The sequence below is a fragment of the Ceratocystis lukuohia genome, assembly GCF_044167205.1.
Source record: "Ceratocystis lukuohia strain C4212 chromosome Unknown Supercontig6_pilon, whole genome shotgun sequence".
NCBI classification, from domain to species: domain Eukaryota; kingdom Fungi; phylum Ascomycota; class Sordariomycetes; order Microascales; family Ceratocystidaceae; genus Ceratocystis; species Ceratocystis lukuohia.
In genome coordinates, this window is record NW_027263525.1 from 573276 (window position 1) to 596652 (window position 23377).

The 23377-nt window shown below is 48.6% G+C and overlaps 6 protein-coding genes across 6 annotated transcripts; 1 reads left to right on the plus strand and 5 right to left on the minus strand.

Moving 5' to 3' along the window:
- Window positions 1–6580: 6580 nt before the first annotated feature.
- HOO65_060152 (longevity assurance proteins LAG1/LAC1) lies at window positions 6581–8058 on the minus strand (the record flags this gene model as incomplete). Its single annotated transcript, XM_071003877.1, has 3 exons — window positions 6581–7000; window positions 7113–7817; window positions 7882–8058. The coding sequence occupies 3 exons, from the start codon at window positions 8056–8058 to the stop codon at window positions 6581–6583; spliced, it is 1302 nt and encodes a 433-aa protein (XP_070857502.1).
- Window positions 8059–9240: 1182 nt separating this feature from the next.
- On the minus strand, window positions 9241–10620 carry HOO65_060153 (Cell division cycle protein 123; the record flags this gene model as incomplete). The annotated part of the gene is made up of 2 exons (XM_071003901.1): window positions 9241–10441; window positions 10517–10620. The coding sequence occupies 2 exons, from the start codon at window positions 10618–10620 to the stop codon at window positions 9241–9243; spliced, it is 1305 nt and encodes a 434-aa protein (XP_070857503.1).
- Window positions 10621–11082: 462 nt separating this feature from the next.
- HOO65_060154 (Pre-mRNA-splicing factor CWC21) lies at window positions 11083–11962 on the plus strand (the record flags this gene model as incomplete). Its single annotated transcript, XM_071004020.1, has 2 exons — window positions 11083–11306; window positions 11383–11962. The coding sequence occupies 2 exons, from the start codon at window positions 11083–11085 to the stop codon at window positions 11960–11962; spliced, it is 804 nt and encodes a 267-aa protein (XP_070857504.1).
- Window positions 11963–12237: 275 nt separating this feature from the next.
- Window positions 12238–13056, minus strand: HOO65_060155 (uncharacterized protein; the record flags this gene model as incomplete). The annotated part of the gene is made up of 1 exon (XM_071001066.1): window positions 12238–13056. The coding sequence occupies one exon, from the start codon at window positions 13054–13056 to the stop codon at window positions 12238–12240; it is 819 nt and encodes a 272-aa protein (XP_070857505.1).
- Window positions 13057–13602: 546 nt separating this feature from the next.
- HOO65_060156 (indole-3-glycerol phosphate synthase) lies at window positions 13603–15973 on the minus strand (the record flags this gene model as incomplete). Its single annotated transcript, XM_071003718.1, has 2 exons — window positions 13603–15577; window positions 15654–15973. The coding sequence occupies 2 exons, from the start codon at window positions 15971–15973 to the stop codon at window positions 13603–13605; spliced, it is 2295 nt and encodes a 764-aa protein (XP_070857506.1).
- A 1754-nt stretch (window positions 15974–17727) lies between these two features.
- HOO65_060157 (Vegetative incompatibility protein HET-E-1) lies at window positions 17728–21715 on the minus strand (the record flags this gene model as incomplete). Its single annotated transcript, XM_071003624.1, has 3 exons — window positions 17728–19113; window positions 19179–21128; window positions 21197–21715. 3 exons carry the CDS (start codon window positions 21713–21715, stop codon window positions 17728–17730), a joined length of 3855 nt encoding a protein of 1284 aa, XP_070857507.1.
- Between the last annotated feature and the right edge of the window lie 1662 nt (window positions 21716–23377).

Consider the following 23377-nt stretch of genomic DNA (forward strand, 5'->3'; position numbering starts at 1 on the left):
CATGTAGCTAATTTCCAGGCCTGTATTGTGTAATTATTCACGCCCACTCAGCCCGTCCCTTTCTTTCATTTTACCCCCTAGTTGAGCTCTCAGCTTCTGTGTTGTTATCCAAGCCGAAGGAAAATCCATGTTCTTCATGTCCACTTGGCTTCACTAATCATTGTTCCTTTTTTACCAAGTTCAGCCAAGATGAGGCCCGAAGCTCGCGCCTATCTCTCTCTTCTACCACAAGTGCAATCTTGCTATCTCTTTGGCTCGCTTGCCTGCAAAGGAACGGCTGGAATGTGTGTGTGTGTGTGTGTGTGTGTGTGGTAGGTGGTAGGTGGTAGGTGGGCTCCATAAATGGCGATAGCGACTCTGTTGGGAATAGGACCAAGAGAGGAGAAAGGGAGGAGAGACATGAGGGGACAGAAGGAACATCAAGAGGAAATCACAAATGCCTGATTTGTCGTGACTAGCCAGTTGCTGTCCATCTATCGCATTCGTTCCCTCTCCGGTTTCCACGCTGACGAAGCGGTGTGAAGAAGGAAGCGAGTAAAAGAAATACCATACGGAGAATAGGCGTGAAGTGACAGGAGGATGAAGAAAGGAACCGGTGAGGAAAAATAGACAAAGAAAACTGCAGGGGGGGGGATGGGGACAAGAAAATACTCTTAATTCAGTGTCTAGCTGAGAAGAGGGGAGATGGGAAGGAGGAGATGGATGGGAAGAGAGGAGGAAAGGTAAGAGAAACCAAGGACGCTGGCAACATGCAGAAGATACCGACTAGCATGGACACCGCATAGAGACTTCATGTAACTCAGACAGTTGGGCTACAAAATACAAAAGGAGGCGAGAGAAGAGGGTTGAACAATGGGAAGTGAGGGGCAACAGCATGACATACACCGGGAAAAAAAACCCTACATAGTACCCGGTATATTATCCATTGGGGGGCACACTAACAACGTCGTCTACTAGCCACGCCAATGGCTTAGGATTTCATCCGTTCTCGGCCGGCTGGCCCACGGGAGAGGCGGGAGGGATGGGACTTGTTTATTCAATAGATGGACAGTTACTCGGGAAAACTAAGTAGGAGACAATGCAGAAGGGGAATAAGGAGGAGGAGATAAGAGAAAAGAAGTCGGAGTGGAAGAGATAGAGGACATGCAAGGCCCCATTCACAAAACGAAACTCGACCGACTCTCCTCCTCGGCTTCCCCATCTCTCTTCCCATTCAAGGTGGATTGTGCGCTTGCTTTGCATTGAAGTCCAGACTGAGCTGGCAAGAAAAGAAAAAGAGTTGAAAATCTCACCAAGTGCCTTATCTCTCCTCCCCCTCCCTCGCTATGAAGAATTAACCGGTCGCCCTGTACAAATAGAAGAAAGAGCAGAAGAAGGAAAGGGCAGTACGTTTCATTGATCAAAGAAGGTAGTTACCCTTTTCTGTAATTCTGTTTCTATTTTTTCCCCATGCTTCTTGCTTCTTGCACTTTCCGTCCGCTTCGTCGAGTCCTGGCTCTTTCCCATCTCCTCTCAACCCTTGGAAGTGGGCCTCTATTAAAAGAAACAGGGGAGAAGGGCTACATTTAACAGCCAGAAAATTGAAGCTCGACTCGACGATCGGGTTTTTATTGTCTCTTTCCTTGTTTAGTTGGTCGCTTCCTTCCATCATTACTATGGGGAGAGGGGGAGGGGCTCTTTATTGCATCGGTGTGTGTATGTGTGTGTGTGTGTGACAAAGCCCCCCCCCCCCCAAAAAAAAACAATGCGAGAGTCTTTCCTACTTAGTCGTGAAGATATAGTTGAACAAAGTCATTATTAAATTCCCGTTGTGTTACCATGATGCCAGTGGCAGTAAAAATACCAAGATATCAGGATATAGACGGGTAAGTGCCGAACAGTTTGCATAGTTACACACGGTATCAAATTGATAAGCGGCCGTTTTTTATGACCTTAAGCCAGAAGAATTAAAAGAAGAATCGAAGGGGAAAACCTTCGAACTGAATTTCTCGTTTCGACTTTTCCCTGCTTCCCATGATAAATTCTACAGCATACATACATACATTATGCATACATGTATAGGTGTATACTCAGCATTGTAGGATCTCCCGCCTGGCCCAATGTATACCACAATACTAGATGCAGCACCACGTCTTCACCATCCTGCCTGTTCCTTTTCCTTTTCGTCTTTCCCTTCTTTCCTGCCCCCCCCCCCCCTCCTTGCCTTCCCCAGGAAAACAGAGGGAAGAAAGAGCATCACGCAACGCCACGTCAAGGCGAAGCACAAAATAACACCCGTTTGTTGAGGGGACAGGAGCCTCGAAAGGAAGCAGAAACACGACATCCAAGACGAGTGTTTTCTACTGCTGTTGCTTTCCACTGTTGCGGCACCGTATGTGACACATACGTTTACATCTATTTGCAACCAGATAAATGTATGTGTCACACACCACACTATCTTGGTTGTGTTTCTCTCTTCTTCTTCTTCGTATCTTCCTTCTTCACTGCCAAGTTCAAATAAAAGGGCGTCCATCTCTCTGCAAATTACCCAACTCTGGTCTAGAGCTAGCTAGGCGCGAGGGGAAGCATCCCACCTGCTCCTCTCCCCTCCCCCGTTCCTTCAAGAGCGGCCAGCATGTCAAACAACCTCAGGGCTTTGTTTAGCTCCGTCTCTGCTTGGTATGCGTGTCTCGAGGAAAAGCCCTGTTTTTGTCACACAGATTTTGTCTTCGTGGCATATCAGCCCTTTTCCCGTTTTTGCCTTCCACGTCCTCTGTTGCTAGTTAGTTCTTATCAGCCGTCGCAAAGCAGATTTATAGGCGGTGTGCAACAAGCGGGAGATCATCACAATGTGTTTCTGTGCTACTTTGAGGACCACTTGTAGCTAGAGGATGCCAATCCATCCACTTCAGGATTTTTTCTACCACAATAAGACTGGGCCTAGGGTAGGGTTCAGCTTCTAGGTTCAAATTTCAGGGGTGTTTATCCATACATGTTCTTTATGGGCTGAGCTGGGGGCTCCGGGGAAGAGCGAAGCTGCAGATTACTCCTTGTCCAAGGTCAGAAATATTCTCTCCGCCTCTTCCCACGCATTTGAGCTCGTTTTAGCTGCTTAAATGAAAAACATTGAAAGTCATAAGGCCTTCCAGGATTGCATAGAGCCAATTCAACAGGCTAATTCTAAGGACTCCGATTGTAACTCACCGGTAGTAGTGACTGCTCAGCAAAAAGCTGCATATATTTACATTCCACAGGGTGCACCCGAACCTAGGGAAACAACTCAAAAGATCTCACTGTGTCTTTAAGTGTGTGTATGTGGTATGTGTGTACATGTACGTGACTTCACATCATGCGAGCCTGCTGCTATTGTGCTGGCGAGAATTTCTCAAGGAAGCAATTTTTCAAGTTTTCCCCTCTCTCCCTCCCCTTTGAGCCTGACCATGCTTCCTTCCCCCTTCCACTGCCCCCTTCCTCTAGCCCAGAGCCATGGACAAAGGAGACGAGCTGATCACAATGACGACTCACATTGTCAAATCTCGGGCTTGGCCTCATCCTAGTATATACTTGGTGGATGCGAGTTTGACCCCTGCTCGAGGTCTAGGTCATGGTCGAAGTCGAGCCAGAATCGGGCCAGAGTCGAGGCTGGTTCTGTGTTCTTTTACTGTTGGCCTTGCTTTTGCGTACATGCATCACACAGCAATGACATCATCGAACTTTGCTGTTTTCCTCCTGCTTTTTAGGTAACAACACAGCGTAGTAGGAGTCTCAGACTCAGACTCAGGAGCCAGAAAAAGAAACGAAAAAAGAAAAAGTCTTCTCCTCCCCTCCTTCAGGCTGGGCCGTGTTTTTGGAGAAAAATGCTGTGTTGTGTGTCAAGACCAAAGGTCCTCTTGCCACTGGGAGGCAGGAGGTCGGCTCCGGCACTCGGGGTGAACCAATTTGGCTTGCCTGAAGCCACTAGTAACAACAATCCATGGGATTTGTGTCCCTGTCTACTGTCTACTAGAGACCACGGCATATTATAATTACAACAGCAAGGTAACTTGTGGCTGTCTAGCCCGTGTGTGAAATTCCGTTGTTGATCGCGAGTAGGCACAGGTAATGTAACAGTTGGACAAAGACGTAGGCTGTGTGTGATCTCCATAGAGATAAGAAGCAGGGAGGAAGAAGGGGGGGGGGCGATAGACTTGCTATTAGATCCGTAAGTAGATGAATTAGGGGACGGGCAAAATAGACAGACACGTACTTAGCCGATGGTGCCGTTGCTGGCTTTTGAGATCTCTCCAACCACTGCTGTGGCACATTCAGTGTACATAGAGACATACATGCACACGGGGACGGACCATTATACAACGGAGCCTGGGCTCGGTCTCGCCTAAAGGGACGGGTCTAGAACGCCATGGCTACCACAATCATTGCGATAAAGGTGCTGTGCTATGCAATGAGTCCTTTTGGTACCATGTTGCCGCTTGATCCCCCTCCCGCGATGTGGCGGTTTAGGACATCTTTTGACGGTTGCGAGGAACACGGGATATGCGATAGGTGGAAATATAGAGTTACCGGCAGCCAGCTATCCATGGTTCTCCTACACTCAGCTGTGATTGATAGCCTGTTTTAATCTCTATATCGTGCAGCATCTCTATCTCCATACAGCCCCCCACCCCTCTCTTATCCCTCCTGAGTTTTGTCCTATGCTCATTTCCTCTGTCTCGTCACAGGCGGCTATGAACATATCTCCGTTCAATATCTGGTTAATATCTGTATAAAATCTTTGTCTCACGGAAGCCTGCACTTTCACCCGTCTCATAGCTGTCCTTTCCTCACCGCCTATCCATTGCTAGCAAAAGATACATTCGAGACCGTCGGGAACATGCCTTACCCACTAATCTCCCCTCCCGTACCTTTATATGTATCGCGATGCACTGCAGCAAAGAAGATGTGACCTTTCCTCTAGACTAGCCCGGATAAGTGTTTGTCAGTCTAGCCACTCATGTCTCTTGTCTTGTGTGTGTGTGTGTGTGTGTTGTAGCCCGTGTTTTTGCTTGCTGCACTTGACATAACATGTGCTCAGCCGTGCGGGTTACGCTCAATTCAATTTCGGTTCCCAATTTTCCTTGGTTCAGCCGTCGTGATGAATCGCTGTTCGGTGTTTCACGATCGCGAGAAGAGCCATGTCTAAGGCCGGTTAGGGACTATGCATAATATATATGTGTAGTAGCCGTGTGACTAGTAACATTGACTCACTTACTGGATCGACCGCTAGAATTTATCCCGTTTCGGGCTTGCCTTTGCGATTGTCCGTCTTGTTGTCCCTCCGAGTAGCCCAGTCACTTGAGTAAGCTTGTTACGCATGGCGGAGTCAATGTAGAGAGTGTGGGTGAGTAACAGGTAAGACCTGTGCCAGTGATGGATCTCGGCCGACTCGGGAGACCCTATCGGAAGGCTACACATACATGAATACATGTGCGCTACAGTAACCGCCAACCAGGTCTGTACCATTGCGCATGTTGTGGGTTGTGACCTGTGGCAATGCGCGATACTTATCGTGGGGTTGTTGACCCTCGGTTCGTTGCTATGTTTTGCCTGACATTTGTTGGGGATGTGGCTTTCTCACCTCTTCGTGTCTCTTCTTGCTGCTCCTTCTCCCTGGTGCCAACAAGAGCACAGGATTTGCCATGTGCACAGTGTATCACGTCTTGCCCCCCCCTCCCCCAAATAGCTTGGTGGACAGTTACCAGACCGCAGGATTATCGCACAAAGTGCAGAAGAGAAAGGGATCTCAGTGAAGATAGTCGCTACGAAGCCCATGGTGATGTTACGCAACAGACCACGACCCGTTGATTTTAGTAGCAGGGCCTATAGGTGGACGCAGTTCTAGACATCCTTATCACGACCCTTCTTTGTTACGCAAAAGGCTATAATCGGAGATTCAAGTGGCCCCGGTACAAATACACAACATTCTGTATTGCTCACCGCCTTGATGGCTTCTTCTTGCACCTTCATCTAAGCTGCTAGAATAATCAGCAGCCGAAGCCCAAGATTAAGTCAGAACTATCTTCATGCCCAGTCACACGCCCCCGTTTTCGGAGGGTGGGTTTTGCTGCTTGCTGACGTCAAGTGAAATCTGGTAAGAGTGAAGTCGCTTTGGATCTGATATAGCGTGATTATTCAAGTTCATATGTATATATATATACGCAACAGTACAATAAAATCACCGTACCGTGCTAACAAAAAAGTCCATTTTCTTTGGTACACTGGTGTGCCAGCATACCATAGAGACCGTTTATACCTTCTTCTCCAGCACTAACTGTCATGCGTCATGATATTACAAGGATTATAAGCAAAATGGGGGGAGGGAGGGGAGAAAAGAAAAGAAATAAAGGTCTCAGAATAGGGGAATAGAGGGGGAGAGTGAAGGAAAAGAAAGGAAAGGGAAGAAAGGAAAAAAAAGAAAAAAAAACAGGAAAAAGAGAAGCAAAGTAGTAAAGAGAAATCAAAGATTAAAAAAAGGTCTCAAAAATGAACTCGCCAGCATACAACTAGAGCACCCAATATCCCAGCGTCACTTGTGCAACTCGCGACTAGGACTGAACTACTCTATTTAGTTGGTCGGATCTGTCACCTTAATCTCAACAGGCGGTGCTACCGTTGTCGTCTTGTCTAGTAGCGAAGCCTTTTCGGCTGACGTGTGGGACTCGTCCGATTCGTCCTCGGATCGGTCGTCGTCAGCCGTCGAATAGCGGATAAAGCGGTAGGCTATCCGGACAATGTGAGACAGCCAGATGAGGTTGAGAGTCTGCAGGGCTGAGAGCAGTGTAGTGGCAATGACCTGGGCCAGCAGACACTTGTACTGCTCATTCTCCCAGTCTAGCTCAAAGGGGCCGACAGTGCGGAATTCAAAGAAGAGCGATATGAGAATACGGATGTTGATGAAGTGGCGGCAGTATATCCAGACGCACATGAAAAGAAAGAAGTAAGGGCCGACTATGGGAGAATCGATATAGTTGAGGGTCTTGGAGGTCTAAATTAAGGGAAAACGCAAAAGATTGGTCAGTCAGATGGGGAACGGGACAAGAAAGAGAAGGATGACGGTAACAGCACAGCACAAGCAAGGGCGGCTTGAGTAAACTTACAGCCAGGAAAAAGTCACTAATATCATGTGTGGTAAACACTGCTAGACCCACGTAGGTGAAATGAAAGCGGTAACTTAGGGCGATAAGCGTCAGGGATACCACATGGTGCAGGCAAAGTTCCTTGTAGTCCTTGCGTTGCTTCTCCAGGCCCAAAATCATCACAATGGCCTGCTGGGCCCAGAAGGCAGCCTGGAACAGATAGTAGAACTTGACGATAGCTTCATGCGTCCGGTGAGGAAAGTTTTCGTACATGCCGTAAGTATTGTAGTACCAGACAGGCGTTCTACTCATGACGTACATGCCGAAAGGACACACACAGCCAAAGTAGATGGCACTGTACATTTGCTCCATGAAACGGGCTTGCTTAGAACGAGACAGGCTAAACCAACGGGCTAAGGGGCGTAGAATGACCTGCATGATAAACTCGCGCGTAAAGGACAACACGATGGTGTAGAAAACGACAAAAGCGATATCCCAGAGACCTTTGCCATATTGGAGAGGCGAGCCGTCGGTGGGTTGCTCAAGCGGATAGCTGAGGAAGATGAAGTGATATATGGGATTAGACGGCGATGGGTTGAGAGCATATAGGGGGACGAAGGCGAGAAGCATGACGGCGGGGATCAGATATGTATGCTTGATCATGGCGCTGTTTGCTGTGTAGAAGAGGCTGCGACCACGCCGTTTCTTGGGCTTTTTATCCGGGTGCTAAAGGAGAGAGAGGGTTAGCGAGGGGGCAGTCTAGAGCGAAGGGTCTTGATGCTGTCTATACCGATGATGAGTCGTTGGCATCCATAGCCATGCGGCTAGATGCCAGAGCTGGAGCACGCGTATCTCCTAGGCGAACTTCGGAGCCGAGCAAACTAGACTTACGGCGTCGACGGGGCCCGGATCCATCCTCGGTGGTTGGGGGAGATAATGTCAGAAGCGGCTCTTTTTCGTCGGCCATAGTGTGGAATTAAGCTAGGAGAGAGAAGGGTAACAATAATGAATTATTTAATTATTTTTTAGCCCGCGGAAGGAGTGGCGAAGACAAGCAAATGAGTAGCGGGACTTTGTTATAAGATGTTGAGCTGAGTTTGGCCGAGGTTGAAACGTGTATTCGAGATAGTAACAGGGAATGATAGGACCAAAGAAGGTAAAGAAAAAAGAGCAAAAAATCGGAATATGTCTATCTTTGCCGCATTAAAAGAAAGGACGAAAAGACAAAGCCTTAGACTTGTTTTCTTTCGTTCCTGCCGCTCTTCTCTGGTCTGGCTTGGCGAGCTTCTTTTGCTTTTGCTGCCTTGTGTCTTGCTGTGCTATGCTTCACTTCAGGGGGGATTCTTCGTGTCGTGTTCTGTGGAGATTTTGTAACAACAGACAAGCAGGGCCTTATGCTAGGGTTTAGATTAATGAACAACGTCACAAGGAGCAAATGAGAAGAAGGAGATTGATAAGACAAGAAGGGGAAGCAAAAAGACAGACACAAAACGGCACAATGAAGGCCAGCTAGATACAGTAGATGAAGCAGAAAATGAAAGGAAAATCATGCAAAAATGATGGGGAAAAAGGGCCTAGCAAAATTACAAACTTGTGGGGCCTGTCTATTCGGAAGCAAAACCTCTCCCGGCCCTTCCTGACCAAAATCCTCAGCAGGGAAAGGGCCCGTTCGGTCTCTTCGCAGCCCGGCCTATCACAGGTTAAGCAGTATTCCTGAAAGAAAAACAGAGGAAGGCGCGCCCGGAGCAAATCTGGCAAATTGGGGCTTTCTTTGTTTTTTTTTTTTTTTTTTCGCATCTTGTCTTTTCCCACAACTGTGACTTGAGAATTAATTTTTCTTCTACTAGGGTTTGAGTGACACGGAAGTAACAATACCTTTGTTCTCAAAGACACATTCCCTTCGTCGCACGAAAGTGACATTAGCAAAATATATGATTGTAGCTCCTAGCTACCTAGCGAGCAACCAATCATTGAGTACTTAGACGCTTTTCTCTCTAAGCCTACATGACTTCCTCTCCCTCCAGCTCCGCCTATGTTCTTCATAATGTCAGCACCCGCCTTGGCTGAAGCACGCTCGCTAGGTTTATGCAACACAAGCCCCGGGGATAAGAACCCTAAGTGGGGAGCACCAGGGAGATAACCCGCCCTACTACTGTCCTCCTGTCGGAGACTGAAACATCTCGCCGCCTCGGCCCTCTGTTGCCTCCTTCCATTGTCTAGCAAACTCTCTCATGCCGCCCTGGCCGTCTAATCCCGCATCGACCACCTCCTTCGGAAGTTTGTGTGCTGAATATTGTGTCGAGCTAAAGTTATATGCGGAAGGATCCTCCTTGTTTACCAATCTCAGGTCTGGTTCAAGATAGTCGTCGTCATCTGTGCTCGAGTCTGTACTCTCTAATATGTCAACGACTGCTGCGCCGTCTAGCTTTAGGCGAACGAAGCCTTCCTGCTCTCCCTTCTCTGCTGAGGAGGAAGAAAAGGAAGCCACTGGAGGTGGGCCAATAAGCGGTTGTGGGACTATCTTGTTCAGCAGCTCCTTCCAGTCAAACAGGATTGAGTCTGTGGTTGATGCCCAGGGATTGATGTCGATGAGTCTTAGGCGGCCTAAACCCGTCCCATCTGTTGTGTCATTATCCTCGGGGATATACACATCAAATACGAAACTGTCGTCGGGGAATGTCATGCGAAGCTTGGACTCGAAAAAATCATCAACCCGATCAATAATGTCGGTTTTGAGCTTGAACAAAAAGTCGTAATAATTGAGATCCCGCTGGCAGATGCCAATTAAATTGCGCTGCTTGACAAAGCACCTGAACTCAAGTGCTGGGTGCATGTTGAAAAATGGTCGTAGGACGAGCGCATATTTAAACTGGTTGGTGTCATGGCTCGTTGGGTGGTAGTCGTCGATGGTCTCTTCAAACGCATGTTCTAAATCATGAGTTACGAAGCTGGAGCTTTTGAGTAAGAGGTAAATGTCGTTGGGACTTGTGCATTTGAGCGTGTTTTGGTGTCGAGATATCCATGCTGCATCCTTGGGCGTGGACCAGTTCAGCTTTGGCACAACGCTGCCACCAAGCTCTTGAATAGCGTCCTTAATAAGCTTGTGCTGAACTGGAAAACGTACGTTGGGTGGTGTGCGCTCTTCCTCTTCTTCCTCGGACTCGTCGTCTGAATACACCTCGCGTACAACTCCTGAAGATATGGGGCCGGTTGAGTGCCACTCCTCATCCGCTGTCTCTTCTTTTCCTTGCTCATCATCGTCAGCTAAAAGAATGCCGTCTTCCTTAAAGTAGCTAACCATCACCTCCGTCAAGGGAACAATGCGAGACTTGATGCAACTTGTGCGATATCTGTTGCAGGTTAATTAGATGGGTGCATCGTAATATGCCTAGATCACTTGGATCAGGCAACTAACCAGGACATACCGAGGGAACCATTGGTCATAGGCGCAATTGACCATGTGCGACTTTTTAATGGGCGGGAATTTGTTTTCTCCTGATGGAGAAGTAGAGCCAGTAGCTTCAGGCATCGTGATAAGCAAGGGTGGAGGTGAATAATGGGGTTGGTGTTGAGGGTGTACTTATGGCGAACAAATATTCGATACTAAATTTGTTGGAAAAGAAAGCTGGTTCATAAACAGAGGGAAAGTATGGGTTGGGTGAAACGGCACGTCGATAGGACATAAAATGCGATTTTCACATGCATGCATAGACTAATAGTCATGATTCAGACTTTTTGGAGGGGCCCTTCTGACCCTTGGCTTTAGATACCCCGCGACCGAGAGAAGATATTCCTTATCTTATCGGCTACCCCAGCCTTGCCTCTAGGCCCATTTATATTTTTAAGTCTAGTTCCTGCACTTGTTTTCAGCCTTGTCGCATCTACCATCCTTCACCTGCATCTTTGCTAATAAATACCTGCATCTTTGCTAATAAATACCTGTATCTTTGCTAATAAATACCTTGCATCAACCATCTATCCAACTAAAACAATGGACAACGTTGGTCTTTCAACACCGCGTGGAAGCGGCACGTCAGGCTATGTCCAGCGGAATTTAGCGCATATCAAGCCACGAAACTATCCCGCCCACAATCCCGACGCTGAAATTAAGGAACATCGGCCTCGCGAGGCTAACCAGGACATTCTGGAACATGACCGCAAGCGAGCCATCGAGTCCAAGGTGTTTGACTTGCGCGACAAGCTAGAGGACGAAGGGTATGTATCTTATTTTTGGGCTTTGGTACAGCAATTTTGAACTTTGCGGTAGCTAACCACAGGCATCTTGGTACAGTGTTGATGAAGACGAAATCGATCAGCGGTGCGATAACCTTCGCAAACAACTCCTCGCCAAACTCAATAACTCTCGTGCTCCTGGCCCACGCGGTGGCCGTCGCGACTTTAAGGCCCACGAGGTCCATGAGATGGCTGATGCCAAGCAGCGAGAAAGCGAGCGAATGCGCCGTGCTTTGCGCCTCGGGCGTGGCAATAACAGTAACAATCATGGCTCTGGTGGCCCTAGTGGGGGACCTGGCAGCAGCTTGAATCCCGATGGTCCCCGCGACGGTCCGGGTCGTAGAGATAGGGATAGACATGATGAACGCGATCGCGACCACTTGAGTGGCAGCGGCAGAAACGAGCGCCGTTATAGAGACCGGGACGACCCGAAACACACGCATGGTTATCGCAAAAGAGGCAGTAGCGGTGATAGATATAGACGCGGTGACTCAGATGAGCCGCCGCCGCGGGATGCTTCGCCTGGCAGAGGTAGGCGGCGGAGTAGAAGCCCAAGTGATCGCGGAGGCTCGCGTTCGCCTGCGGGGTCATTGTCGTTCTCACGGTCTCGGTCTGCTTCCCGCTCAAGGAGTCCTTGATTCTGGGAGCATGATTTTCTATGGTTTATGGCATAATGTTCTATCTTAATTTGGGCGTTGTTTTTTTCTTATTTTTTTTTGCAGGCTCATTGCACCGAGATTTGTTTTTGAATTATTCGTATCACTGTTTTAACGCCTATGGGAGCTGTCCTCATTGACAACTTGATTGATAGCTGCGTCTGCTTGCCGGGCCTCCCATTCCTCGCTTGTTCATGTCATGAGCCTAACTCACTCTAGCCCTGTCCACAAATGTAAGGAAGATTAATTGTACGCCTCTAAAATCTCAGCTTTGGCAGTACAAACACAACTAGCAGTAGCGCAACCATTAGCCCGTACACCCATGCAAATAGAATCATGCGACCCCACCAGCCCTTTCCTTCGGTCATGCGCCGTAGGGCCGACATTCTTCTACTTGCGGCATCCATAGTTTCCTCTGTCTTATTCATGCCATCGCTAGCCTTGCTCAGAGCATCTTTGTCTTGATCTAGTGTGTCGGAGAAGCGCTGTGATGATGCCTTGAGCGCTGACGCCATCTGCAGAATTGACTCGCTCAATGCGTTTTGTTCCGCTCGTTGGTGGTCCAAGATGGCCTCGGCCGTGGCATTGGATGTTTGCGGTGCCGCAAGTGAGGATTTGCCGCTGCTGCGTGAACCGAAAAGCGCCTCACGCGCAGTAGTTTGTGCGGCAGAATCGGGCACAGAAGATGGGCTGGGTTCTTGACATGTTGCTGGTGTGGCGGGGGTGGCGGTTTGCTGGCGACGTGTGCGTGGTCTGAGCATCTGTGCTGTGACGGTAGGGGCCTCTGGCTGTGTATATGTTGCTAGCTCTGCGTCTGGCTCTTCTATAGACGGTATCACGTCCTCTTCGGGGGATTTCCTAGGTGAAGTATCTTCAGGGGCCTTGGACGTTGTTTTTACTGCGTCGATTAAGATCTCATCCATCCACTCGCTGTGTATAGAGTCTGAGTCACTATCATTTCCTAGAGCCTGCAGATCTGAAATGAAGCCTTCCTTGTAGATATTATCTAGGCTTTTGAGACTGTCTCCATCGCGCCACTCGTCGTTGGCAATGCTGGCCTTTCTGTGGGTGTCCATCATGAAGCAAGGGGGTTTGGAGTAGGCGGTCGAGGTTATGAGAGTAGTCAAAGATTGGACAGAACCGAGGCGATTTTTGTTTTCAAAAGGGAAGCATGTAAATATGTGTAAGGGAAAGAAATATTGACGTTGGCAATGCAAAGTACAATTAGACGTTGGAATCTGGAGGGTTGATGAGTGATGTTGTAGTACAGGATAAGGGTCCATGGGTCACGTGATGCTTGGGCAGCAACAGTTACTGACGCATCAGTTGCAAAGCCGCAAAATTCCCTAATCTCATCATGGCTATGTACTGTTCTATAATAAAATGAGGAATAACTGAAACGAGAAGATCTTATAGAATATGTAATAAACCAAGAATAATAAAAGATTCCAAATATTTGCTTAAAGGTGTATTTGAGTTGACGAATGCTTTGTACTTTTACTTGACATCTAATCCTGAGCATTGAAATAAGTGTGTGGTGCATTAACCCTAATTTGACATCGTATCAAACTATATTTTACTTTTTTCACTGCCTGTCTTTCCCATGTAACTTCTGTGTACTTTTACCGCACGCTCTTGGCCGCCTTAACAAAGGCAGAGATCTTGGCCAGGCTTTGCTTGCCATCCTCTTCCACGCCACTGCTAACATCAACGCCAATTACCCGATCAGCATACTCACCCACCGCTTTGACAGCCTCGACGACGTTATCTGGATTTAAACCACCCGCAAGCATAACTCTGAGGTTTGGGTCCTTGCTAAGAACACTCTTGACACCGACCGCATCTAAAAGCTTCCCTGAGCCAGAGCCAGAGTCTAGCAGAGGGATAGTGTGTAGACCCCGAGAGCCAATGCCAACCTGGCCTGGCTTGAAGCAGCGAATCACTGGCACAGGGATCTGAGAAGCCCACTCGAGCGGTTCTTCGCCATGGAGTTGGACCATGTCAAGACTGAGCTTTGATGCAAGAGAAATAACCTCTTCCAGCGGTTGGTTCTGGAAAATACCTACTAGGCGGGGCTTGGACGCGGGGAGGCGCGTCTCAAAGGCCGAGAAGAAATCCCGGGCAAGCGAAGAAGGCGAGGATGTAGTGGCTGTAGATGCGGCCTTTCCGTGCACGGCGTGAGAGATTGCTAGCGCTGTTTCTTCGGTGATGCAGCGCTTCGCACCGGGAACAAGGCAGATGCCAATGAAATCGGCACCACTGTTGACAGCTTCCAGAGCTGCCTCAACCGAGCGAGTCCCGCAAATTTTGGCAAGCAAAGGTGAGGGTGCAGCTACTGGCTTGACAGTTTCAGTACCGGCACAGAGCTTCTCAATAAATCTAGAAGCATCCGGAGCACGCATGAGAGCTTCACCGACTAGGATAGCATCAATGCCGTCGGCCTTGCACTGCTTGACATCGTCATGTGAGGTTATGCCGCTCAAAGCACAGAGAATGGTCTCCTTGCCAACCATGCTGCGTAGACGGCCTGCCGTGCCGATGTCAACCTCAAAGGACTCTAGGTTGCGGTTGTTTACGCCAATCGCCTTGGCACCTAGCCTAACGGCGATTTCCATTTCTTCGGCGTTCTGAACCTCGACTAGGGGCTCCATGCCTAGCGACAGCGAGTAGTCATAGAGCTTCTTTAGCAGGGCTTCCTCGAGCATCTTGACAATCAGCAACACTGTGTCGGCTCCAGCCAGCCGAGCCTCCAGGATCTGGTACTCATCGAAGATGAACTCCTTGCGCAAAATGGCAGGTCTGTTAGGCATGCTACTCAGAACCTGACGCACTGCACGCACATCGTCAATGCTGCCCTTGAACCACTCAGGCTCGGTGAGAACGGAAATCACGCTGGCACCAGCCAGTGCGTACTTGTGGGCCTGCTCGGGCGCGGAAATATCCAGGTCAAAGATACCTTTGGAGGGTGATGCACGCTTGACTTCCGCCATGAGTGAGATTTCGAAGGGGGACTGACGCAGACGACGTAGGAGTGGGACCACAGGCGGCGCAGCATTGAGGTCATACGCAGACTGCAGGTCGCTTGGCCGTAGACCAGGGATTAGCTTCTGGGCATCGACGGCGATCTTGCGGGCAGCGTAAATGCGGGCTAGGATGTTCCCAGACGGCTTGACGTGGGGGACAGTAACATTCTTAGACGATGGCAAAGTAGAAGAAGAGGAAGCTTCCTTTTGTAGACGATCATTCTCCTCCCAGGTGCCGCCCTGCATCTTAAGGAAATTGCGGATCATGGTGCGGCCCTGGGCAGTCAGGATGCTTTCAGGGTGAAACTGCACGCCCTCAACGGTGTTTGTCTTGTGGCGGACACCCTGTATGACACCCTGCGAGCCGTCTGGTCTGGCGATCCACGAAGTCACTTCTAGGCACTCGGGCAATGTGGCATGGGTGCCGGCCAACGAGTGGTAGCGGGTGACTGGCAGACTCTGGGCCATAGCATGGTACACTCCCTTACCGTCATGGGACAGAGGGGAGGTCTTGCCGTGCAGCCATTCGCCGGCTGACGATACCTCGCCGCCATAAATGTCAATGATGCATTGTCTGAGGCGTAGTGTGTTAGTCATAGATGGATAGGGTACTAGAGGAGCCGGTTAAGGGGAGGCTCGCTTGAACTTACTGGCCCATACATACGCCGAAGATTGGAATCTTGCCGGCGAAGTGCTTCAGTGCGTCGCGGCTGATTCCACTGTCGGTCTTAGGGTGGCCGGGACCGGGGCTGATGATGAGTTGGGTAGGGTTTTTAGCAATAAGCTCGTCTAGTGTGACCTGGTCGTTACGCAGGACGGTGACGGTGGCACCTTCCAGCACCAAGTATTGGTAGATGTTCCAGGTAAACGAGTCATAGTTATCAATCATAACTAGATTGGACGCAGTAGCCACCGGGGGCGACGGCTCCGGATGCTGCGGTGAATGATCGATGATATCAAGGGATGCCATGGTTGGAGAGGGGAGGGGACTGATGATGTCGAATATTAAGGGGGGGGGGAGACTGGTGCCAAAATAGTGGCTAAAATGGCGGCGTAGAGCAGAGCAGCAAGACTAGTTTATAAAATGATGAGCAACTTGACCTGAGTCTGGGTGCCTTAAGACGCAATGGAAATTCAAATTCCGAATGACGCACGAGCGACTGGTGAAAATCGACAGGCGGGGCCAGCTTAGTGTGAATGCGCTAGGGTTAGGGTTAAGGGGAGAGTGACTGTACTAACAGATGGGATCGCACTATCCAGTATCTGGGTTTTCCTCAGTAGCACTAGAGAGTCAGTATGGGCAGAACTACATTGTATTGTATTGTTGAACGTCCATCTACTATTATTTCGCGGTGATACGAATGTGCATTTCACGGTAGTAGCCCACTGATGTCATTTTACAGCGCAACTCCTGGGCGCCCAGCGGTTGTAAGTGTGCTTATATTTGGAGTGCTTCCTGGGGCATTTTAGCATTGAGGGCGCTCTTCGTCCAGCATAGTCCTAGGACGAACCTTGCCGGCTACCTGGTGTTTTTGACCTGAAAGGGTGCCGGGCTTCAGCACAGGGGATGGGGCCCAGTAGAGTGCGGCTGATTTGTTCTTCCATAGACCGATAGACATTACTAATACACGGTAGCCTGGAGAAAGACTCCATCAACATCTCGTGGATCCCCCTCAATATCCTCCGACCCTACAGAATCACATCCCACCATATCCCTTCCCCTCAATTCCCTCTCCTTTATCTACCCCTCGCTATTTCCTTTCTAAGCCATTTTTGATTGCTTCAGGTAGCCACGATATCGTCCTAGAATGCCCAAAGCACCCCAAAAGCTCCAATGCAACCAGTGGAGGGAATGATCTACCTCTGCGCGGCTCTATCAGCAGGACTCAGACAGCTCAGCGCAGACCCTAGCCGTCGTTTCTCCTAGATTGCATTGAGGTTTCAGCGTAGCGCGCTGGAAAAACGGCTTGCCGCTTTTGTGTTTTTCTAGAAGCTTGCCTGAAAGCCTTTGGCTCTATGGCTTTAGTAGAGCCTTGCATGTCCACCAATAATAGACGGCATTCTTTCAGCTCTTTACACTGTTCCTCATAACTGAGATGTGATCGATCACTCTCCTCCATCTCCGTGCGCCTAAGAGGCTGATGAGATGTTATGTGGTCGTTCCTTGTACACCAGGTTCGCTTGAGCAGCCATTAGTTTGCTGCCTGCCCTGGAGTCGTAGCACCAAGGCAAGCTTTATAGGTGCCTCAGCCAACCAAGTGTTTAGGATTTGTTTTAGGCCTATGATGCGCTGTTCTTTTGGCGAATAGGGTGGAAAGACGGCTTACTGTTTAACAAGTGCACGCAGTAGAAATACTGTGCTGTGTATCCTGCATTTTCGACTAGGGACATATAAGCAAGTAGGCTGACATCAAAGAGCTGCTCTAGGTGCAGGTTGATCCAAGGTATATGAGATATACAACACTGCCAGCGAAGAATGACACGTATGGATTCTAGTAGCAGTTGGGCCTATCAAGCTCCCAAGTCTGATGGGTTCGGAAAGCCCCATTTAGCTCTCTAAAAACTATCGAGTTGTCTCCTATGGAATGCGACTGGAAGTGGAATTGATGCTAGTGATGAGTTAAACTTGTAAGCTTGACGAGAAACTAGGTAGAAATATATATAAATGGCTACAGGCGGTGTAACAGTCTAGAAACTTTACGCTTTGTGTCCAAACTGCCTGAGCTAGCCGGGTGACTTGAATCCTATGACTATGATACGATTGGAAGAGAGGGCTAACCCAACTCCTGTCTCTGATACTACAAAGTTTGTAGAACGATACGATGGTGGTAACCAAAGCTTCCTTTGCCCATCCTGCAAAATCCACATCATATCTTTACTGAAAGTGTAGTTGCAGGGTTTAGAGTGAAGCAAGGATAGCTGGTCGCTTGATGGCTCTGATGCAAGTCGCTGTCCATCATTGGAGAACACCACTGATGTCACAATGTGGCTATGGCCATCAAGAGTCTGCACACACGCACCAGAAGTCGCATCCCAGATTTTGACTGTCTTATCATCTGAACCTGATGCCAGTCGCTGTCCATCATTGGAGAACACCACCGATATCACGTTAAATCCATGGCCCTCAAGAGTCTGCACACAGGTACCAGAAGTCGCATCCCAAATCTTGACTGTCTTGTCATAAGACCCTGATGCCAGTCGCTGTCCATCATTGGAGAACACCACCGATGTCACGTCAAATCCATGGCCCTCAAGAGTCTGCACACACGCACCAGAAGTCGCATCCCAGATCTTGACTGTCTTGTCATCTGAACCTGATGCCAGTCGCTGTCCATCAGTAGAGAACACCACTGATGCCACCCAGCCACCATGGCCCTCAAGAGTCTGTAGACACGCACCGGAAGTCGCATCCCAGATCTTGACTGTCTCGTCCCAAGACCCTGATGCCAGTCGCTGTCCATCATTGGAGAACACCACTGATGTCACGTAATCTTTATGGCCCTCAAGAGTCTGCACACACGCACCAGAAGTCGCATCCCAAATCTTGACTGTGTTGTCATAAGACCCTGATGCCAGTCGCCGTCCATCATTGGAGAACACCACTGATGTCACGTCAAGTCCATGGCCCTCAAGAGTCTGCACACACGTACCAGAAGTCGCATCCCAGATCTTGACTGTCTTGTCCCAAGACCCTGATGCTAGTCGCCGTCCATCATTGGAGAACACCACTGATGACACGTAACTTTCATGGCCCTCAAGAGTCTGCATACACGCACCGGAAGCCGAATCCCAAATCTTGACTGTGTTGTCCCCAGACCCTGATGCCAGTCGCTGTCCATCATTGCAGAACACTACTGATGCTACAGAACCTCTATGGCCCTCAAGAGTCTGCAGACACGCATCCCAGTTTGTCTCGACTTTTGGCTTCGGCTCAATCCAGCTTGGTTCCTCGTGACCAAACATTCTCCTTATTAAGCTGTTGGTTGGGCTGAATATGAGAGCCGATGCATAAACCTGCAAGGGGGCAATTTCAATAACTCCGGCATGTGAAAGGAGGAATCGGCGAGCATCTTTGACTATATTTTGAAGGTTCTTGGATGTCTTGTTGGGCTACGCAATGTTAGATTTCACACTTGAAAAAATAAAATATATCCTCCCCATTCAGAGCTACTCACCAGATAGGTTTCCAATCTTCCCATTCCTTTTACTCCGGTGTAGATGCTGTGTAGAAGACTAAGAGCCTCTAGCCAGTAAAGATACTTTTTCTCAAAGAAGACCGAGATTCTATCGTTTTCGCTGCTTAATGAAGTTGCAGACGAGTCATGAAGATGGTCAACCCAGAAGATGCAAGAGTATCGAATTGGAGCCAATGGGTCAGGGTCAGGAGTCGAAACTTCGTGGATAAGATGCCCCGGGGCGTGCAAGTTGTAAATGTCGCGTTCAAGGATCTCGCAAAGAAGGTCTAGTGATCTTGCAAAAATCATCTGGTGCTGGTGTGCAATACCACGAGGTAGCATCTTGCCGGGAGCCTCACTCAGCAAGTAGTCCTTCGCTGACTGGTGCACAAAGGAAACAACATCGTGTTGAAGACTCAACAAAGAACCGCATGAGGTGATGACTTCTTTGACCTCTTTATCCTTCAAGTTCCCGAGACCCTTAATGAGGGCACATAGCTCTTTCAAGGTGATCGGACGATATGCCACCAGGACTGTAGCAAGGATTTCCCTACACAGTTGTGCATCTTCTGACTTGTCGATTTGCTCAATCATTCTCTTGTATAGACAATCAAGCCCAGCCGGAAATAACTCAAACTTTCCCAGGGTGTGACGATTTCGGACATCTGGCTTGGAAAGCTCTTCACAAACTAGAGCTACCCAAAGGAAAGTACCACCAGAGTTTTTCTGTAAATGTTCCAAGACACCATCTCTCGTGGCGTGATCGTATTCCTTTCTCTCGGACAATTCATTGACCTTGATCTCGATATAAGATTCCACTGCTTTTGAGACTGAATTTTGGTTCAGTTCGAGGTGTATCCTGACCCTTTGATCTGACCCATTCGGACTTCCTTCAACATCTACCCAATTGCGGCTTGATACAATCCATTTGGCAGGGGAATGCTCAGTGATGAAGTCAAGTAGGCGATTTCGGTCTACCATACACTCATCCAAGGCATCGACAATTAGAATGGCATTTTTCAGACTTGGATCATTCAGCATGGCAGTTGCTATCTCACGGACTTCATGCCAAGCGTTCTCATCTTGGAATACTGTTTTCCCAATGTAATCGTAATTCTTTCTCACGTGCTTGATTAGTTGTGGGTTGCGGCGTGCAAGGTGATAAATGAGGCCGCGTAGCACAGATGTGGCTGTATTCAGTCGGACACCGCCGGTGGCCTGACAAAAGAAATAGTAGAGTGATATTGACGGATCCAACTCCAACTCATCGATGATGCCGCAGAGAAGCATCGTCTTGCCTTTGCCAGGGTCCCCCTTGATCCAGAGGATTTGGCTTTTCGCATCGTTCTTGAAGTTCTGGAAGTCCTTGTGCTCAAGAATCCATTTGTAGGAGTCTTTCAGCAAGCCGCCTTTCTTATCCTCGATATTCTTCTTGTCTTTGTGAGGGTCAGTCACGAAAAGGTCTCGGAGACATTGCTGGTCCTTGTCGTCTTCTTGTGTCTTTGTCTGATGTTTTGCCTGGCTCTGTATCTCTGCATAAATGTTTCCTAGACTTGCTTGCAGGGCAGCTGCTGTGTTGTTGAGCTTATCCATTTTTAGTTGGCTCTCTTGGGAGTTGTACTGCTCCATATAATACTGCACAGACCTTTCGGCTTTCTCGATATCACTGAGCTTCTCTGCCCAGTTGTCGATCAAAAACACATCCCTCAAGACAGTGGCAGCCTGATTGCGATGGTAGAGACATATGCTCCTGATTTGGTACAGAAGGAGTTTTTCAAAGAGCTCTATGATGTTCTTCTCCAGTCTGTCTCGTAAAACAGCTGTTGCCGCGTCGCCCTTATTCCCGTCAAGCAGCAAGCCGGCTAAGTTCCAATACCACTCCGTTCTGCCTAGAACATACTGGATGCCTTGGCGGTTTTCGAGTGCTTCAGTAATTGGGTTTGTCAAAACCTGTCTGATGTTAGCTAAGAACACTACGCTTTGTGCCATCTTCCTATGGGCATATTGTGATCACGTACGTCTATTCCAAGGGAGACAGTCGCCCACAGAACGGCGGCTTCTGGAGCGGCGCGAAAAGCTCCATCTATGATTCCCCTGACAGCATTCACTGCCTTCAAGCCGTCGTCAATCCCTTGCTTCAGGGAAATCTCGTTTTTCGTTCGATCGATTCCATTCTGAACAACCTGTTGCATTTGAAACGATGTGACTTCGATTTGATCGGTGGATTTCGCAGTAGTCTCGCCGGGGTGAAGCTCGGAGAGGATAATCTTCTCAAATGCTTCCACTAGCTTTAGCTCCTTCAATTTCGAGTTCCTGTACGCCTGTTTCCAAATATTCTCTTGTAGGCTAGGCAGTGGAACTGACTCGGGCTCGGCTAATCGTGGAGAGGGGGCTCTCTGTAGTGGCGGTTTGGTTGGTTCACAAGTTGGCTGTGTTGAAATAGATAAGGGGGAGGCGGGCGGGTTAGCAAAGTCAGATTTTCCGGCGAAAAGCTTGAGCTTCTGGAAGCCAGATTTGATTTTACTAGTGATTCCCATCTTGCCAACTCTCCAGGACATAGAAGAAGATTGCTGAGTTTGGATAGTAATCTAGTGAGAATTGTGATGGTTTGGTTTGTAGAGTAGAGAAGTGTAATCGAGACCAGATGCCAGATGCAGAGAGGACTGACTGAGTTGCCGCCCAAGGCTGAGCGCTTGTTGCACCAATAGCATCGCATTGCGTTGCTTAGGTTGTGACGGTAAGATATGCATGGCTGGCTGCTAGGATTTAACCGATGCATAATATGCATGGTGGATTTCGCCCAGCCAAAGATGCACAAGTTATGAAAAAACAAAGATGGTAGGGTAGATGTTTGCCTTTGAAAAGAGATTGTGCAATTCAAGTAGAATGGACGTTCTAACGGTGCTCTAGCCTTTCCTCTGTAGCTACCAAAGTAAACGAATGCTTCTAGATACAGTTGCATCAACTTCTAGCAACAGGCCACCGTAAGGCGCCGCCACATCAGCTGCTCAGCTAGTTGCTATTAGAAGCCAGCAGTTTGAGAGGACGTGTTTATTTCTAGCGCTACCGATCTTGCAGCTTAGTGAGATTTCGGATTCTAGAAGGTGAGGGCCAGCCATCTTGAGCCAAGCATTCTCTCACCTAGCTGAAACATGCCAAACAAGACGTCTAGATGACCAGCTTCTCTCCTATAGAATGGAAGCTACTATCACCTGCTCGAGGCATACTCTGTTATATCATCGCCATTAATGCTCTAAGTAAGTACTGGCACACGTGTAGCAGACGACATTAGCTTGATCTGCTCGTGGTAAATGAAAGTCTTGTCCGCTTGCTCGCATTTGCTACTGACAAGTATCCTGTCCTATCCTTGATAGTCTCTCGTCCTAGGAGAAATCAGCTGCGCATGCCTAAATACCGCGTTGCGGCCAGTTGTTGAAAGTATACAGCGCGTTAAATGGTGTAGTGTTCTCAATGATCTTGGGAAACTGGTAGCTCGCTTTCTGTAACTTACAGCTGCTTATCGCAAGTTGTCGAGGTGCTCTCTTTTCCTCTGCTCTAACCCACGTAACCTGAAATCTACCAGCTCAAGCTTCGCCGTCGGCTCTGGGAATGTAGAACTTGGAGTGTAGCAAAGAAGGCAGAAGTAATAGAACCAAGCAGCAGCAATAGAAGATGGAGACAATCTATCCGCCGACGGCAGTTTCTCGGCTAAATAGCCACTAATTTCCCCACTTGATGTTGCAGCATCGTCACATGATATATCAAGTCTTTCTGTCTGTTTAATTTCTCTTTTGCTCAATCTTCAATAGTGATGACGGCCTACTTACTGAATGGCTTGTTTTCATGACAGTTTGAGCTCCCTTTTCTGCTGTTACTTGGTGAATGTTTCATTCCAACTATCTCAATCATGTACTCCTATTTGGACATGCCCCTGCACTATGACCAGTCTTGCCAGACACCATCCATCCCCTAGTCCCAACGACCTAGCTCCCTAGACCACAACTTCTCGACGACTCCAGCGTCACCTACGCATCCATCCATCAGCATCCATCTGTCGGTTCCTACTTGCCTCCGTTTCTCTGCTGCGGTGATCCCTCTTTTTTACGACTAGGTCCTTTTCGCAATGGATTGGTATCCAATTTAACTACCAAAAAGGCCTTGCACTTCCGCCGCCCATGACAACTAATCCGAACGTGTTG